The sequence below is a fragment of the Chrysochloris asiatica genome, unplaced genomic scaffold, assembly GCF_000296735.1.
Source record: "Chrysochloris asiatica unplaced genomic scaffold, ChrAsi1.0 scaffold00306, whole genome shotgun sequence".
In the NCBI taxonomy this organism is placed as follows: domain Eukaryota; kingdom Metazoa; phylum Chordata; class Mammalia; order Afrosoricida; family Chrysochloridae; genus Chrysochloris; species Chrysochloris asiatica.
Genome location: NW_006408824.1, coordinates 1,137,652 through 1,157,489, shown reverse-complemented (window position 1 = coordinate 1,157,489; position 19,838 = coordinate 1,137,652). Strand labels below are relative to the sequence as shown.

The following is a 19,838-nucleotide window of genomic DNA, read 5'->3' as shown; positions in this document are numbered from 1 at the left end:
TCTCCTGACACATGGAGCAGGGACTGATGGATCCAAGATGGGCAGCTCAGATACCAGGCTAATGGTTCCCAGGCTGTGGAGGATAACCAGTCCTAAAATCGGCAGTTAAGACGGCAAGCTGCAGGCTTCAGTCTCAAGAACCAGAGGTCAGATGATGACTCGGATGCAAGATCCAGAATGAGCAAAAAAGGCAGCGGACTTTGCCAAAGTGTTTACATACATTGGATGTAGGCTACATCCCTGGAGAAACCCCCCTGTACAAGTGACTGGCTGATCACATCCAATCTCACTATGGAAGTGGTTGTCTTATCTCACAGAATATTGGATAACCACACCACCTTGTGAGATAACTACATCATTCTGAGAATCATGGTCTCGCTAAGCTGACACATATCTTACCCATCATGGTTAGTATTTGGATGACTAGGGGCTGTAGCCAAGCCAAGATGACAGTCCCACCTGCCTATACCACCTGGTAGCCTCATGCTTTCTCTGCTTGGGCCCAGAGCCCCACGTGACCCTCAAGGAGCCAACAGTGAGCTATCTTAGGCCAGGGACTGACTCACACATTGTCAACTGTCTGCCCAAATCAACCTGCAAACGCAGCGGCTGGATAGTTCTTTTTTTTTCTCCACGATTTATCTATTTATTTAACTTTTTATTGTGAATTTAGTGAAGGTTTACAGAGACGATAATCAGTTTTACATTTAACAAATCATACATTTTGTTTCTGTACAAAGAGTTTGTACAGAATTAAAAGTATAGTATTTTAAAATTATGGTGAAATTCATGTAACACAAAATTAACCATTTAAAGTGTACATTTTAGTAGCATTTCATACCTTTGCAATGTTGTGCAACTATCAGCTCCATCTAGTTCCCAAACATGTCCAAAATAAACCCCATACCCATTAAACAGTTGTTCCCCAATCTGGGCATGTTGAACCCAATCGGACAGCACCGTTTTCAAGGAGAACTTCTCTCACTTGTTAATCTGCGGCAGAGGCATCCTTCCTGGGTGAACTGGAGCTATAGGTCAGCAACTCTCGCACGATATTGGGGCTGTAGTTGGGCTTGACTGCTTCGGCAAGCTCCCGAGCATACATCTCATACCTGCCTGTCATCTGAAAGTAAAACACAGTCAATGCTTTAGAGATTCCTAGGAGTATTGGACAAGTACAGCAGTTCAAACCCACCAACCACTTCATGGGAGAAAGATGAGACAGTCTGCTTCTGTAAAAATTTATAGTCTCAGAAAATCTACTTCTAGTTTGTCCTTATAGTGTGATTGTGAGTCAGAATCAACTTAACAGCAGTGAGTTTGGCTTGGGTGGGCCAGTAGTTTTCTTTGTGCTTCTAGAAACCATCCTGGTAGCAAGTTCAAATCATCTTCTGGGGTCTCTGCCAGGATGTCCTGTATCTCAGGAGAATGTTCCCTTCTTTAATCTGTTTGCAAGGAGCAGAGCTGGGTGTCACACCATTGGCAAAGCTCAGGTGGTTATAGAAAAACGTACTTTGCTTGGAAAGAACCCTGGCGGCATGGTGAGCTAAGCATTGGGCATAAAGTGGGTCAAACCCACAAGCTGCTCTTCGGAAGAAAGATGAGGCAGTCTGCTCTCATAAAGATTGCCAATCTCAGGAACCCTATGGGACAGTTTGATGACAGTTGGTTTGTTTGTTTGGTTTGCTCTTATAAACAAGAGTCTCTGGGTGACTACATGGCTAAGCACTTGGCTGCTAACTGAAAGGCTGGTCAAGTCTGCCTAGAACCAACTTGAAGAAAGGCTTAGCGATCTGTTTCCTAAAAACCAGTCACTGAAAACGCTATGGTTGTTAAGTGTCATTTTCGACTCATAGTGACCCCTCATACAGTTTCTGAAGAGCAGCTGGTGGATCTCAACCACTGACCTTGTGTTTAGCAGTCCAGTGCTCATCCTACAGTGCCACATCAGGACGCCATACACGTGCCAAGTTTTAGTTTCAAAACTGCATTCTCATTGGCTCACTACCACCTCTTGCCACTGGAGGGCAGCAGTGGGACACAAATTCATGGGGAGGCTGGTTGACCAGACACATGCAGAAACCAACAGCAAAAACAACCCATGTGTCACTTTTGGTTCCACTGCTGTGGCCAAAATGACTCACCCACTCATGAAACTAGGCTGCTGGGAGACCTCTGTAACCCTCCCATTGGGAAGGCATGGTATCTGTCCACAGACCCCCCAGCAAGGGCAGTGACCAGGTTACCAGCAGGAGAGCAGACGTTGAACCCAAGTCTGTGAATGGCATTTTCTCAGCGACACAGAGTTGGGAGGTGTGGAGAACCCACTCAGGGAGTTCCCCTGTATTCTCTGGACCTGAGCTGGGTCATCATCACAGCTTGGGAACTCTTCCGTTTTTAAAGTTTCCATTGAGAAACATTGTTTATTGCCCATGGTGATTTGAAAAAAACAAACAAACCCCAAACCCAGTTACCATTGAGTCAATTTTGACGCAACATGTACAGAGTAAAACTGTGCTCCAAGAACCCAAGGCCAGGAGCTTTCAGAAGCAGATCACCAGGTCTCACTTCTGAGGCACCCTTGGAGAGGTGTGAACATTCACCCTTTCAGTTACCAGTCAAGGGCTTCACTGCTTACACCACCCAGAGTCTTAGAATATCAAGGTGACACTGCTTTCTTAAAAGAACGGGCCATTTCTATGTTCTGGAATCATCTGAATAGAATTGATGTCAGCTCTGAATGTTTAGGAGAATTTGCCAGTGAAGCAGTCTTTTGTTGTTGTTGGAAGTTTTTTAATTAAAAAAATTTTATAACCTGTTCAATTTCTTCTTTCGTGATGTGTATGTTCAAATTTTTAACCTTAGATTGTGAAGGTAGTGTGTTTTAGAAATGTGTCCCCTTTTCAAATTTGTTGGAATACAGTACTTCAGACTGTTCTGTTATTATCCTTTTTATTTCAGTTAGTTCTATTGTGACGTCGCCCATTTGATTTCTTTTTTCGTGTTATTTACCTCTTCTCCTTTCCTTTGTTAGATTTTCCATTGGTTTGTTGGTTTTATTAATCCTTTCAGAGAACCAACTTCTTGTCTTGTTGATTCTTTCTCTTGTTTCTCTGTTTCATTGATTTCTACTCAAATCTGTATTATTTCTTTTCTTCAGCGACAGGATTTTTTTTTTTTTTTTCTGCCTTTTTTCTAACACTGGGAGATGTTGGCCTTGATTCTTTTTTGATATGTGTGTTTGGCCAAGGACAAAGCTCAGAAGGCAGGAAGGGATGATAGGAAAGGAGGATGAATGGAAATTGGAAGTACAGGTTTATTGTACTGTGGAGAACAAAATGTGTCAGAACTGTTGAATGGAAAACTGATCTGCTCTGTAAACCTTGGCCCAAGTTACAATAAAAAGTCAAAAAAAGAATTGGCCAGTGTTCTTGGTTCTAATTTCAGGTATATGCGGAATCCTGAGTGAATGTGTGTGGCCCGGGAAGGGAAGGAGCGGGGCAGGAAACTTTCACCCAATGGTGCCTTATTTGTCTGGCATCTGAGAATCAGGAACATGTCTGAGGACTGAAGCTCAGGATGGAGAGGTGGGCCTGGAGCCCATGTCTGACTGATCCGAAACCCTCATTCCTTCTGGTTACCTTCACCTGCATGTGTGATCTCTGTGTGTCAACGGTGCTATGTTGTTGTTGTCTGGAAGCTCCTTTAAAACCTGTTAAGCATATAAGCCTCCAGTGACAGATGGGTAGTGTCCAGTGGAAACACCACCAGCTACTAACATTGCAAAGAATGGGGATTCTAGAACATGTCATTGTGCTCATGCAGAATTTGTACCTAGACCAAGAAGCATACAACAAGGGGATACTGAATGGTTTAAAATCAAGAACAGTGTATGTTAGGGCTGTATCCTTTCACCATCTGTATGCTGAGCAAATAACCTAAGAAACCGGACTATATGAACAAGAATGTGGCATCAGGATTGGAGATAGACTCACTAACAACCTGAGCTATGCAGATGATACAACCTGCTGGAAGCAAAGAGGACTTGAAGCCCTTAATGATGAAGATCAAAGAATACAGCCTTCACTACAGAGTACAATTCAACATAAAGAAAACAAAACCCCCTCACAACTGGATCTACAAGCAACATCATGATAAATGGAGAAAAGACTAAAGTTGTCAAAGACTTCATTTCGCTTGGATCCACAATCAACACTCATGGAAATGGCAGTCAAGAAATCAAATAACGTATTGCATTAGGTAAATCTGTTGCACAAGAGTACTTTAAAGTGTTCAAGAGCAAAGTTATCAGTTTGAGGACAAAGGTGTGTTTGACCCAAGCCATGGTATTTTCAGTGGCCTCATATGCATGTGAAAGTTGGGCAGTAAACTGAAGCAGAATTGATTGATGCATTTGAGTTATGGTGTTGGAGAAGAATATTGAAAACACTATGCAAAGAGTAAGCAAATCTGTCTTCAAAGAAGTGCAGCTACAATGTTCCTTAGAAGTCAGGATGTCCATCCGTGGAGAAAGACATCGTGCTTGGTAAAGTGTAGGGTTAGGGAAAAAGAAGAGGACCCGCAGTGAGATGGATTGACACAGTGGCTACAACAATGGGATCAGACACAGGAATGATTCTGAGGAGGGCGCGGGACTGAGCAGCATTTCTGTCATTATGGATGGGAGCCAATTCAATCACACCTGAGAATAACAAACTAAGAGCCAAGCAAGCAATAGGCCCTTGCAGGGACCCCATTTTGTGAGGGCAGGCACCTGCATTCTCCCTGGGCATCACAGGGTCAGCACTGAGGCCCAGGGAGCAGGAAGGACTTGGTTGAGGTGTGGGAGTGAGGTAGGACCATGGCTGGGCAGAGGTTCCACTTCTCTGCATGACTCATTTCCCACTTTTTCCGAGCCTGGTCCGAGGGGCCTGGTCACAAACAGAACTAGATGTTTTTATTCATTTTGAGATAAGGGGCGGAGTGACCATGGGGTTAGCACATTGGAGCAGCCGAGCTTGTCCATCTCTAGACAAATGAGGTTGAGGTTGATTTGTCTGAAGGCACCAGGATTCAATCAGGTAAGAGGAGGCTTTATGCGAGCCGCCTCCTGGCTGCTAACCGCACATCCAACAGCTGGTTCAAATCCACCAGCTGTTCTGTGGGAGAAAGATGAGGCAGTCTGCTCCCGTACAGGTTGACAGTAAAGAAAACCTGAAGAGCAGTTCTACTCTATCCTACAGGGTTGCTATGAGTGGGAATTGACTGACAGCAATGGGTATGTATCCTTCATGTAGTCCTGGTGGTGCTGTGGTTAAACCACAAAGTTGGTGGTTCAAACCTACCAGTCACTCCATGGGTGAAAGATAAAGCAATCTGCTTCCAATAAATCTGTTGTATGAAGTACAGCCAGAGTGCTCCTGAGAAGCCAGGATGGCCAGGCTTCACCTGTCATATTTCTGACGTATTATCAGGAGGGACCAGTCCCTGGAGAAGGGCATCATGCTTGGTCACATGGAGGGTCAGCAGAAAAGAGGAAGACCCCCAATGAGATGGATTGGCACAGTGGCAGCAGCAATGGGCTCAAGTGTAGCAACAGTTGTGACTGGGCAGTGTTTCAGTCTGTACATAAGGTTGTCCAGAATAAGTTGTCAGAACCAACTCAGTGGCTCCTAACAACTTCTGAATAACCCTAGGAAGCAGTTACTCTGTTCCACGGGGTTGCTGTGTGTCAGAAGTGACTTGACATCAGTGGGTTTGGTTTCATCTAGTACATCCTTAGAGTCTACAATGCCTCCTTTAATAATATCCTTAGATGCGTGGGCTGAAGCTGCCAGGCAGCCGACACTGGCCTGATTGGGTAGAGGGTACCCAGCAACAGGGCTTCTAGCCTGAGAGCAAGCTGGAGCCAGAGGCTGTCTGGGGGACCCACCTTGAAGTTCCAGACATCATTCATCTGCCTGCACAGATTGAGGTCAAGCTCGGCTACCAGCAATCCGTCCCGGTTTCGGGAGAGCCCAGGAGTCCGGCTGCTGTCTGGAGCCGCCACGTAGCTGGAGCCATAGAAGTAGCCAAAGTTCTGATGTGCTTTAGAGGAGCAAAGAAGAACACCATGAGCTCGTGTGGACATCAGACACAGGGACAGAGTGGCCACCCATACTGCCCAGTGCTGCTAAAGCCTGGGCCCTTCTCCCTCCCAGGTTGAAGGCCCAGCAAGACGGCTCACTGCCGGTCACCCTCCCTCTGCCCCTTGGAGACTTCCAGAGACCACCCTATGGAGGTGCTGTTCTTCACTCCTGACATTCACCCTAGTCAGTGGGGCCCCACAGAGGGGGCTGGAGGCTACACCCACTTGCCAGCTGAGACCCCAGCAGCACCTCATCAGATAACCTGGCACTTAGCCTCGCCCACAGGGCATGGGGAGGGGGCTCCCTCCCACTTCCTGCTCCTTCTGCAGGAAGCTCTGCATGCCTGGGGCTGCATCCGGGGGACCCAGCCCCCTTTCAGGAAGCACTCAGGCTTCTGGGTCAGCCTTGCCTGGCTCACACATCTGCGTGGGTTCTGGGGACAGGGCCCCAGCCCTTCTTGTTTCCTGGCCTTAGACAAGGGGGTGGGGACCACTGGTAGAGGTGAGGCAGTACCTGGTACCTGCCCTCAGATTTTAGCAAGCCAGGATTTCAGGAACCCAGGCAATTTTGGCACATGCATGGGGGTGGGCACACAGGGCAAGAGGAAGGGAGACTCTAGGCATTCCTGCAGGCTAGACAGGAACCCCAGTCCCTCTTTCACACACAAATCACCTGGGCCCATTGTCACATCAGTCTTGAGCTCAGGATGGAGTTCCAAATGGCTGCCCACCCTCCCTGCCATCACCATACCCCCACAGGCCCCAGTCAGCGATGGTGGCTGCATAAATACCAGGCAGAGCAGGCCTCCTCCTATGTGTCAGGCGGGCAGGTGGGAAAGGGGAACCTGGCCATAGGGTCTCATGGAACATACCTTTCTTCCCATCTCCGGAGGTAAACTCATTGGGGAAGTGCTCCTGTGACAGAGAACCAAGGTCAGAGACCTCTACAGAGTCCCTGCAGGGTGCAGACACAAGAACACTTCACTACAAACCAAAGGGCTGAAGGTTCAGGTCCATCGGGGGGCACTTCAGAAGAAAGACCTACTTTCCAAAACTCAGTCACAGAAAACCCCGTGCAGTACAGCTCTGACACACAGGGCACCTTGACTCCAAAGCAACTCCACAGTAACTGGTATGCCAACTCTCAGGATCCATATCATCCATCTGTCTGGAAAGGGTCCCTGAGAGGCGTCAGCAGTTTGCATTCTGCTGGCAACAGAAGGAAGGGCTGGCAATCTGTTTCTATGAAGATTATAGCCAAGAACACCCTATGGAGCAGTTCTACTCTGCAACACATGGGGTCGCCGTGAGTCAGAACCGATTGACTGCAACAGGCATTTGGTTTTCTTTTTCTCTGGAGTGCAAACCCAGTGAACATATGGAAGTGTGGAAGGTTGGAGGTTTGGGTCTGGCCAGAGGTGCCTCAAAGAAAGCCCTGGTGATCTGCTTCTGAAAAAAATCAGTGACCAGAAACCCTCTGGCATACAGTTCTACTCTGATATAGGAGGCTGCACCAGAAGTTGGAGTCAACAGCATGGTTATACCAAAAAACACCTTGAACCCACTGCTGCTGAGTTGGTTCCAGCTCAATTACCCTACAGGACAGACTAGAACTGCTCCCTAGGGTTTCCAAGGCCATTCACAGTGTTGGAAGCAGACTGCCTCATCTTTGTCCTGGGAAGCAGATGATGGGTTCAAACCGCCAACCTTCCAGTGGAGTTTAGTCCACTGTGTCACAAGGCTCCTTAGACAAGCCTGTTGTCATTGTTGTTAAGTTGTTAAGTGCTGTTGACTCAGTTCTGACTCCTAGTGCCCCTATATAGGGTTTCCAAGGAGTGGCTGGTGTTTGAACTGCCGACCTTGTGGTTCAGACCAACTTTGCTGTCTAGTGCTTTATCCCAGGCAGTATCGCAAATGCCCTGGCTGGTTGAAAGGAGGGGATGGAACTAGGCGCATTCACTGGGCCATCAGCAAGCAATTGTTAAGGGTCTGATGAGAGCTGCAGAATTTGACACGCAAGGCAAGACTGACTCTGCCTTTGTGGTGTTATTATAATCTGCTGGAAGAAAAAACAAGGCACCCTGGTGGCACAGTGGGTTCAGCACTGGGCTGTTAACTGTAAGGTTAGCGGTTCAAACCTACCAGCTGCTCCAAGGGAGAAAGTGGCTGACTGTTACTGTATAAAGACTGACCACCTTGGAAACTCTATGGAAAGTTCTGCTCTGTCCTGGAGGGCTGTTAGGAGTCAGAATCAACCCAAGCATGATGGGTTTGTGTATGAGGGTCTTGGGTGGTGCAGAGAGTTAACAGGCTCAGCTGTTAGCCAAAAGGTTGGAGGTTCTACTCCTCCCAGATGTGCCTTAAAAGAAATGCCTAATGATCTACTTTCAAAAAAAAATCAGCCACTGAAAACCCTATGGAGCAGTTCTACTCTGTCCTACAGGGTCGCTGTGAGTCAGAATCAACCAGATGGCAATGGGCTTCGGAGAAAAGATCAGACCAGTTCTCAGAAGACATCTAGGGGCTTGCCTGCCTCAGTCCTGCAGTTCCAGGCTGGGTCTCTGGCCTCAAGCAGACAGGGAGAGCAGCATGCCCCTCACTCCAAATGGAAGCTGCCCATCAGTTGTGCTGGGTTTGCCTTGGCTACTCCCACCCAAAATGAAACAGACTCAGTGTGGAGACCCTGGTTGTCTTCCAGGCCCCATCCAATGCTCTGATGGGCTGGATCTCCACATCTGATTAACAAGAATGAAAGACAAGACTGCTCCTCAGCACTTCCTGGTTGATGGGCACAGCCCTGTGACCTGGAGCTCTGGAGGCTGCCTCGCTCTGTGTGTGCTGCCTCGCTCTGTGTGTCTCTTCATTTGCATCCTTTGTGGTTGTACTCAATCTGTAGCTGTAAGTACGGGACACTCCCCATGAGTTCTATGAGTCATCCCAGCAAATGATGGAGCCCAAAGGGGCAGTGGGAGCCAGGCGGTCAGGGAGTGAGGGTGTGGCATGGACCACTGAGCTTGCAGCTGGCTTCCTGAATAACTAGTGGGAAACCAGCCCCGAATCTGGGGCCAGGAGGGGAGAAGGCTGGGATGTCATTTGGACTCCCAAAGGTGCATGCCGGCGATCTGACAAATGGTGTCCTTTAATTTGTGAGCTGTAACCCAGTTCCAGGTGGCAGGGGTCAGAGGATGGAGAAGTGGGAGGATGGGATCAATCCAATCCACACCTCGGGGACTGGATGGACACCACTCCTCAGCATGCAGTTGGCAACTAAGGTAGGATTTGCCCCTTATTACATAGGCCAAGACTGCCAGGCCCCCGGGGTTTGTGATCTGCACCCAGAGAAGGGGATGTGGGACAACAGGTGGAATAGTCCCCACCAGGCTCCTTTCTGTGTCCATCCCCTCCCAGCACACCTGGATGAAGCCTAGGAGGCCCAGCCAGACCCCAGGGACTCACCTCACCGACGCGGTTGATGGCACAGGTGAAGCAGTGATTTGCAATGGCTGCATTTCTGGCCTCGATGGGCCATAGGGACTCACTGTAAAGAGGAATGAGGAACCAGGTTGTTGCTGACTTCTTCGCTCAACCCCAACTGCAGTCAGCTCCCAGGCCTGTGGCAGGGGCACCCAAACCCACAAGGAGGTCCTTTCAGGGTGACACATAGGTTAAGTGTCGGATTGCTAACCTCAAGGTCGGTGGTTCAAACCCACCAGAGCTGCTCCATCAGAAAAAGATGGGGCAGTCTGCTTCTGTAAAGACTGACAGCTTTAGTAATCCTATGGAGTGTTCCACTCTGTCTTGCATGGTCCATGTGAGTCCGAATTAACTCGCTGGCAGTGGATTTCTGTTGTAGGCAGAAACTACAAGGTTGGGGACTGCCAGTAGAGAGTCAGGCTGCCCTGGATCAATTCCTGGCAGTGAACCTCAATTTCCCTTTTTGAAACTTCCTCTGAGAGACATTGTTAAGAAGGGATGACCATGTTTCACACAGGGGGCTGGCATCAGAGGACCCTCACTGCCCCCTCCTAGTGTGGGGTAGGCCGAGTCTCACCTGTATGGTAAGCTCCTTCCTGCCCTGCTGGGCAGCTCCCCAGAACTGTCTCAGTGGGAGTGGGGGCAGACTTGGGCAGTTAGAAACAGAGAAAATAAGGTAGGGGCCCCACACAAAACAAACAAACCCGTTGTCAGGAGTAAGCTCTAACTCATGGTAAACAATGCCTTCTCATTCTCTTCTGAACCTCGAAACTGGAGGCAGGGCTTTGTGGTTCCCTAACTGGCCAGGTGCAGCCTAGAAAGGCACAGCTGTGCTGGGGGCCTTCCTCCATCCAGACCCTTTCCTCAGAGTTCCCGCTTGTCAGAGAAACAACAGCATTAAGATTCCCAATCACAGATGTATAGCCTGCTTAGAAACGCTGAGTGAGGTGAGCACAACGCCCCGGAACCTTCCTTCCTGTCAACGTGCACCTGGTTTAAACCGGGGAGTAGGTGGAGGGCTGGGTGCCTGTCACCCGCCTAATTCTTAGGAGGATTCAAGAGTCTGGGGAAGGAAAAAAAAAACACAAAAAACCCCACAGGCTTGATTGAGGGGCCTCATTCTGCTGCCCTCCACACACACTCCCCCCACCACCTGGTTGCTAAGCTGACAAAACTTTTGAGAAAGGGTTTGCACAGAAACACGCCTGTGAATGACATTTTCAGGAGTTACACCGACAGCCACCGGGGGATTGCCATCAAACATCTTTCTTGCAGCACCCTCTGGGGAGGGTGCTCTGCGTAGGATTGAAACCCACAGCTGGCGAGAAAATGTATGCTGTGAGAGCCTGCGTGTTCGGGGAAGCACAGAATCTGGTGGGAGGGTCATGTTCGCCACCTTCCCAGTATAACCACTAAAATAAACAGTGAGAAGGCTAATGTGGGGGTGGGGGCCAGGTCAGGATGGTAACTTCTCAATTAATGTCAGACAGCCAGATCTCCAGCCATGTGGGCTAAGAAGGCATGACACGTATCAGTCATGGTCTGCCAGACCCACTCAATCTGTCCAAAGACGCTTAGACTCCAGGTGTGTCTAGAAGCACTGAGGCTGTTGGCTGGTGTCACTTTGGTCTGACTCATAGTGACTCACCTTTCATTGAGAAGTTCAATGATGTTCAATGCTGTGACCTTTTAGAAGCAGATAACCAGGCCTTTCTTCCAAGGTATCCCTGGATGGGTTCAAACTACCAACCTGGTAGTTGAGCACTTAACCATTTGCGCCACCCAGAAAGCTATGCCTAGAACTGTGGGAGCCACAATCAAATGATAATAGCCCCGTCAATCCACAGTGCTGTGTATGAGGGGAGGGAGGACAGGAGATGCCAGAGAAGGGATGGATGATTCCTGAAACTGTGATTTGAGACGTGTGTACAACTGGTGGGGACTCTCACAGTATTGGACGTAACAGCCACTGATTCCACAGAATTCATCATTTAAGCATTTTAAGGCAATCAGTCAGATGCCCACCATTTTAATAAGTCAGGATTCTAATCCTTCCACTCTGTGGCCATCCTGGTCCACAGACTGATATGGTTTTCAACTGCTTGTAAGTCTTTCAATGTATTGTTGCTGTTGTTAAGTGCCATCAAGTCGGCTCCGACCCATAGTGACCCTGTATAGGTTTCTAAGGAGCAGCTGTTGAGCTTGAACTGCCGACTTTGCAGTTCAAACGGCTTTGCAGTCTGGCGCATTAACCCACAGTGCCACACCATTGGGCAAACTATTGCAAGAGACCTCACTGAAGTGTCAAAACGTGACAATGCCACTTTGAGAACTAAGGTGCACATGACATGGTATTTTCAGTTGGCTTATGTCCATTCGAAAGCTACACAATGAATAAAGAAGATCGGAGAAGAATGAATGCCTTTGAATTATGGTGTTGGTGAAGAATATTGAAAATGGACAAATTTGTTTTGGAAGAAATACAGCCAGAAGTTTCCCAGGAAGCGAGGATGATAAGACTTCAGCTCATACACTTTGGACATGTTGTCAGAAGTCCTGGTGAAGTCTCTGGAGAAGGACATCATGCCTGGCAATGTGGAGGGCTAGTGAAAAAGAGGAAGACACCCAAGAGGATGGATCACCCCAGTGGCTGCAACAGCAGGCTTGGACTTAACAAAGATTGTGAGGAAGGCACAGGCCCAGCGTGTTTCAGAGGTTGGCCATGAGTTGGAGCCAACTTGACAGTACCTAACAATAACATTATGCAGAGCTCTCTAATCTCTTCCTAATGCCACAGAAGAGAAGGCCAGAATTGCTTCTGTGAACATCTTCATGCACAGCCTTTTGCTCCTCTCTCAGGTGATTTCCTTGAGCTGACATGTGGGCAGAAACACTGTAATAGCCCATGAAGCACTCTGCTCCCGGGGTTAAGTGATTCTTGGCCAAGGGAGGAATATCGATCATTTTAATAAAACCTAACAGGCTGCAGAGGACATAAGTGGTGTGTGTGTTGCAGTGCGGAGCTTCTGTTTGATTAACCGGTGCTGATAAAAACCAGAGGGAGTGGGACCAGGCAGGGCCTCTGTGAGCAGTGAATCAAGAACCAGCCAGGCTGGGGGAACAGACTGGGGTTTGTGTCTCAGCCCTGTAAGAGGAGTGCTGAGGGGGATCACTCTTGGGGCAGAGAGGGGAGCTGTACCTTCAAGGAAGTTCCAATGGAACTGTCTCCACATTCTGAAATTTTGTAGAAATATGACTGAAATTTAACCAAAAGAAGGGCAGAAGAGAAAATGGAGAGTCCCTAAGCTGACCAGCAGACCTTGCCTGAGGCCTGACCCCCAGCCCCACCTGCAACCAGGATGCTGCTCAAGAGAACATCTGCGCTGAGTTCCTAGAACTCCAGTCATTAGGGAGCTCATTTCAGCTGAAGACCTTTGTTAAACGGGACTTTCCTGCTGTGCTCTCCTTCCCCTCCTCCCCACTTCAGTCAGAGGAGCAGTTTCAGCTGATTAGGGATTCAGACCAAACCCAACCCACCGCCTTTGAATCAATTCCAACTCTTATTGACAGAACTGCTCCCTTCCAAGGCTGGCAATCTTTACTGGAGCAGACAGCTTCATCTTTCTCTCAAGGAGCGGCTGGTGGGTTTAAACTGAAGACCTTTTTGTTAGCAGGCCAATGCTTAACCCACTGTGCCACAAGGGCTCCTTTTAGGGATTACTTGTTGTTATTAAGTGCCATTGAGTCAGTTCCAACTCATAGTGACCCGGTATAGGGTTTCCAAGGAGCGGCTGGTAACACCTAACTGCCATTATTGTGAGCTCCCATGGAATCAGCCTCATGTAAAATGGGATGCAACTATTAAAACCTCAGAGGGTTTTCATTGGCTGATTTTCAGAAGGACTTTCCATCACCAGGACTGTCATCCTAATCTTAGTTTGCAAGCTGTGCTGAAACTTAGTCCACATCACAGCAACATATGAACCTCCATAGACAGACGGGTGGTGGCTTTACAAGAGGTGCTACTGCTGGGAATGGAACCGGGTCTCCTTCATGGAAGGTAAAGATTCTACTGCCGGACCACCACCACTCTCAAACACTTGTCATTAGGTGTTATAGTAAGAAAATTTGTCACTGGTTTAAAAAGAAAAGTTTCCAAGCCAGTTAACTATAATCTTTTATGGACCTAGTTTGGGGTTGGATTGTGTCCTCAAAAATGTGTCCTCCATCTCTCCCCAAAGACAATGGTCTACATCCTACTGGTGAGTAGTGACTGGGGCCTTCAAAGCTCATGAGCAGCCAACTAGGGTGCAACAATTGGTGTCTTCCTGTCTGGAGGAAAGAAAATTAAAGACACATGGAAACAATTAGTCCCATGGACTAATGTACCCCCCCCAAACATTAGTCTCCACGACTCTGAGACCAGAAGAGCTAGATGGTACCCAGTTACCAAGACCAACTTCTCTGAAAGGGATCACATTAGAAGGTCCTGGATAGAGTGGAAGAAAAATGTAGAGGTCATTATAAAAATGACCAGGCTGACTGGTTGGATAGAGACTGGTAGAACCTCTGAGACTATGGCAGTTCTTAGTCACCCTTCAGGTCCAGAAATGAACTCACCCCATGGCTCAAGGACAAAGTTTCGAAGGCGTAGGTAACGAGGAGGAATGGAAACAGGAAACACAGAGAAAGTGGGATGAGTGAAGACACACTGAGAGGATTGCAATCAATGACATGAAACAAAATGTAAAATTGATGATCTGCTCTGTAAGCCTTTATCCAATTCCCAATAAAAAACAAACAAATATCTATAGATGTTGAGGAATCTTGGCGTGGCACTGCACCACAAGGCCGGCTTAAACTGTAAGTTCGGCAATTCAAACTCACCAGTCGCTCCTTGGAAAACCCTATCTATACAGGGTTGCTATGAATCAGAACTGACTCGACAGCACTTAACAACCACAACATACATGTTGAAGTCTTAAACTCTGGTATTTGTGGGTGTGATTTCAATTGGAAATAGGGCTGTTCCAAAAGCACTTATGATGAGATCCATTGGGACTGGGGTCCTTATCAGAGGAGAGAAGAGGTACTCAGAAGGAAGGCGATCATGTGACGATGACAGAGGTTGGGAGAGTGCAGGATGTGTCCACAAGGCAAGGAAGCCATGGGGGCCAGTAGCACCAGAAGGACAGAGGAAGGCCTGACATGGGTTCTTGCAGAGAGCCATCCTAGAGCACGGCCCACACTCAGAAGGAGAACTTCCATCCTTCTGCTGTTTGTGGGATTTGGCCACAGCAATCCTAGAAAATGGACATGGGGTCTCTCAGCTCCCACTCCCTCATCTCCCTCACCCAACAGGGGCACCTGGGTGAAGAGGAGCGCCACGGGGCCAAGTACAGACTCATCTCAGCACTTTGAGGGCACTGTTTTGTGTGAGTCCTGACAACTGGGGGTTGGATCGGGTCTTCTCATCAACATTCAACAGGCAGCCAAGGTTGCGGGTATATAGTGGAACAACTCCTTTAGGGTTTGTAATCAAGATAAACAGAAAAGACTGAAGCTGCCAAGGATTTAATTTTGCTTGGACCCACAATCAATGTTCATGGAAGTGGCAGTCAAGAAATCAAATGAGAGACTGCATTAGGCAAATCTGCTGCAAAAGACCTCTTTAAAGTGTTTATGAGCAAAGATGTCAGTTTGAAGACTCAGGTGCACCTGGCCTAAGCCATGGTATTTTTAATAACCTCAGATACAAGCGAAAACAGAGCAATGACTAAGGAAAACCACAGAAGAACTAATGCATTTGAATTGTGGTATTGGCGAAGAATATTAAAACAAACAAATCTAGTTTGGAAGAAGTACAGCTGGATCGCTCCTTAAAGGATGATGAGACTTTGTTTCATGCACTTTGGACATGCCATCAGGAGGGACCAGTCAGTCCATGGAGAAGGGCTTCATGAAGAGGAAGACCCTCAAGGAGATGGCTTGACAGGCTACAACAGTGGGCTCAAACACAGCAATGACTGTGAGGGTGGTGCTCTGAGTGTGAATAACAACAAACTGTCTTGAGTGTTCTTTTCACAGAACACTTGGCATAGAAACTCCGTGGTCCCACCTGCCCGTGCCTTGGGATATCCCAGCCCCACCCCTACACCATGGCTGGGATACTGACCTGAGTGCTCCAATGGTGGCTGATGGGTTGAAGATGATCTCAGCCCCGTTGACACTGTACATGAGCCAGTTGAGGGGGTGGTGTCGCCCATAACAGATGTTCACTGCGATCCTCCCAAACTGGGTCTGGAACACGGGGTGGCCCAGGTTTCCCTCCATGTAGTAAGTGGACTAGAAAATAAAGACTGGGCATTTGGTGCTCTATGCATGGATCTTCCCTCTCCTCAGGCTTGGCACAAGGAGATGAATTGCATTGGTGCCCCAAGGGTGTCATGGTTAGATTTGATGTCACTCCAAAACCCACATTTTCAATATGCTTTTTAAAGGCCACAAAAGAAACCCAGAGCTGGTGACAACACACCAACCCCAAGCAGACTGGCATGGCTGAGATCTCGCTTCTGATCTGTCAAACAATACTGCAGCAACTCCCCACACTATTTCAAGGATAAGCAGAGGTTGGCTTTCAGTTCAGGGGCCTGGGCATCATCCCTCTGGAGAGTGTCTCCCCAGAGCAGCCCTCTCCCTGGCCAGGAGAAAGGCAGAGCGTGAGAGGGTCAAGACCTGCCTGGCTTAAGAAAACCACATCAGAGACTCAAATCCACGCCCTAGGAATGTCTGCCCCACACAGCTCTGGGCACACGCCCAGAAGGACATCGTGTAGCGGGGGCAGAGGTGGCTTAGGAGAAGTGGAGCAGAGCCAAAGCCCTCCCATCCCTGCTCTCTGCCTGCTCCTAAGGCTAGGGATTTTTATGATGACACTGAGGAGAGGTAGAGGGCAAGCTGGGGTTCTCACACAGGGTTCCCCCACAGGGTGCCTACACAGGCTCGCCATTCCTTTGGAAACCCACAGGAGTTGGGCCATGCATGATGTATACATGAAGATGACATGCAGCCTTACTGAGCTGTGACAAGATTGGCTCCACCGGGGGGCTAAAGACGAACTCAGGGTAACTAGTGAGGGGTCCATCATCTACTCCTACTTTCAGCTGCTCCAGGGAAACACAAGGTTCTGTCTTTTCCCTAAGACTGTCCCTCAGTCGCCTGACCAGCCCGAGAGTGGCCAGGTACCGCCCTCAGACAACCATGGGGGCACAGGACCGGGACTATCACTCTGAACAGCTGCATACCCCCTCCTTACTTATCAAAATGGTTATGTGCTAAGACTAGGTTATACCTCAAAAACTGGCATTATGTGAAAATAGATGCTGACTAACTCATATCACAAACGGAGGACAACTACATCACCACACAACCACCAAATTGCACCATTACATAACTGCCAAATCATATTACATAACTGCCAAGTTAGTTACATCATTATATAACAGCCAAAGGGCTGAGAATCACGTCAAGCTGAAACACAACCTTAGTCCTCACAACCAGCACCTCTCTTGTTTCACAACTCAGCTGTTTGTCACTTTCAAACACATGTTGGAAAGTAGATTCTTTACTATGGTCTTGGATGTGAAATATCAGATAATGGTGTGGTGTAGTGAATTATCTAATGTCTTTTCTAGCCATAGACTGTAACTCCCACCAAACAACATTTCTGCCCTGCTGGGTCTGGGTAAGAGAAGGTAGGAGATCCTGATAGGATGGCATGAATCAGCTGTGGAGGTTAGCAGAGTTCATTGTAGAAACTTGAAACTCTAGCATGGGCATAAAGTGAGCCATCTCAGAAGCAGGAGCAGGAACCTTACTACCATTAAGAAGAAAGGGCCAAACAAGGAGAGTACCTTTGGACCCTAAGATCCCTGAACACTGAACCTCTTCGACCCAGGGGGAGAAAGCTGTGACATTAAAAAAAGTATTATAACCTGTTGATTTCCCTAATAAACCCAATAACTGTGAGTATTGTCTTTGAGTTCTATGTAGCCATTGCAATGGATTATCGAACCTAACTGAGAAGTCAAGAGGTTGTGGGAGGAATAGTTGGTGCTTCAGCAAGGTAGTTGGTAAGTGAGAACTAAGGTATAAATCAAGTTAAGTCTTAGCATGTCCTTCCATCCCACCCAACCACACATTCACATTAACCAAGCAGCACGCCCCCACCCCAATTGGTACCCAGACAATGAGCAAGAAAAGTCCCATGGGGCACACCTGCAGAGACAAGCCTACTTATACACTGTCACTTGACACTCGGACCTGGACCAGCCAGAGCCCACAGCATTAGGGACAAGGAACACCCCCCACCAAGCAAGGAGTAGGGGCAGATGAGGAGCTCAGAGCCTGAACCACAGGAGTCAAACTACACTGTGCACTATTTACTTAGGTTAATTTATATACCACTTATTCAAAGAGAGACCCTGGGTAGTGCAAATAGTTAATATTGTTGGCTGCTCACCAAAAGGTTACTGGTTCAAGTCTACACAGAGGTACTTTGGAGGAAAGGCTTGGTAATCAACTTCTGAAAAATCGGCCACTGAAAACTTGCCATGCATCAGAACAAAGTCCTGGGTAGTGCAGTCAACATTCTCGGCTGTCCATCAAAAGGCTGTAGGTTTCAGTCCACCCAGAGGTACCTCATAAAAAAGGTCTGGCAAGCTACTTATGAAAAATCAGCTACTGAAAACCCTATGAGCACAGTTCTACTCAGACACACACAAGGGCATCATGAGTCAGAATCACCTTGATGACAACTGATGGACTGGTACTTCAAAAATTTTCATGAAGTCAAATGGGGGGAAACTTAAAAACAGTAACCGTACCTCTGGAGGCTGGAACTCAAGAGGGCCCAAGCAGTGTCCTGGGATGTGCTGAGAGCAGTTTCAGTGTCATGTGACTTGATGGATTCCACCAGAAACTCTCCTCACAAACCGAATGGGCTGGCCACCAGAAGGCTGGCCACTCACCTCGTTGAAGTCACCCACTCTGGGGATGTGGTTCTTTCTCGTTTTCCCCAGGACAGTGCCTGAGTTGGAGACCACCACAGCCGTGTTCCATAAGATGTCCCCGTGTGCAGCATCCCGCTCCAGGATGGGAGACACTACCACCATGTCGTGTTTCTGGGCCAGCTGGAAAGGCAGCAGAGAAGGCAGAACCCTCAGTTCTGCTGTTGTGCTCTTCTTGGGGGAACAATCCCAAGATTTTGCTGCCTGACTGAGCTGGGGGCATCCTGACGCCCTTGCTTGGCTAAGGAAGACTCATATGAATCTGTGACCTGTTGCCATTCCAGTCAATTCCAACACATGGTGACCCCAGGTATGACAGAGTAGAAATATTCCACAGGGTTTCTGTGGTTGTAACCTTTATGTAAGGAGCCCTGGTAGTGCTGTGGGTTAGGCACTGGGTTGCTACCCTCAAGGCTGGAGGTTCAAATCTACCAGCTTCTCTGTGGGAGAAAGATGAGGCTCTCTGTTCCAATAAAGATTTGCAGTGTCAGAAATGCTGTATATGGTTGCTATGCATTGGGATTGGCTCGATGGCAGTAGGTGTGGTTTTGGTTTTGAACCTTTCTGGAATCACATCACCATAGCACCGCAGGTATGGATTCCACCTGCCAACCTGTGGGTTAGCAGCTGATTTCAAACTACTTGTGCCAGCTGGGAACATTTCTGCTTATCCATTATATGCTCCCCCTCCCCCCAATAAAAGGTTCTTTGGCACTGAATTCCTTTTACCTCAAATAAGAACATTGGAATGTGGTGGCCACTCAATTGAACATCCCCAGTTAGTCTTTGGTCATCCAAGTTAATCAGTCTTTCTTCACCTTTGGTCCATTGCCAGGCCATGAGACAAAGTTAGGAGACATGAGTATGGTCTCCAGGTCCTTCTCTGTGTGGACAAGTGTCCTTTGTCCACTCCCACCCTCTCCTGTTCCATCTCGTCTGCAGTGGTCTTCTCACCCCATCCCTCCCTCTCTTTCGGCAGCATGGAATTATCAACCTGGTGAACCGGAGGTGGTTCTCCTACAACCCAAGAGCATGAAGCCCTCAAGTGAGAGCCACTACCCTTACTGTGATTTCTTCACAAGTAATATGTTGTTGTCAGGTGCCATCGAGTCGGAACCGACTCATAGCGACTCCATGCACAGCAGAACGAAACAATGTTCGATCCTGGGCCA

General features: G+C 48.1%; 1 protein-coding gene across 1 annotated transcript in view; it reads right to left on the bottom strand.

Annotated features, from left to right (window-relative positions):
* Positions 1–988: 988 nt before the first annotated feature.
* UPB1 (ureidopropionase, beta) overlaps positions 989–19,838 on the bottom strand; it is a 39,742-nt gene continuing 20,892 nt past the window's right edge. Inside the window, exons 5-10 of the mRNA XM_006874949.1 lie at positions 18,628–18,789; positions 15,759–15,946; positions 9,584–9,665; positions 7,000–7,042; positions 5,933–6,087; positions 989–1,123 (exon numbers count right to left, since the gene is read on the bottom strand). Of these exons, the coding sequence (XP_006875011.1) occupies positions 989–1,123; positions 5,933–6,087; positions 7,000–7,042; positions 9,584–9,665; positions 15,759–15,946; positions 18,628–18,789 (765 nt within the window). The remainder of the gene's footprint in view (positions 1,124–5,932; positions 6,088–6,999; positions 7,043–9,583; positions 9,666–15,758; positions 15,947–18,627; positions 18,790–19,838) is intronic.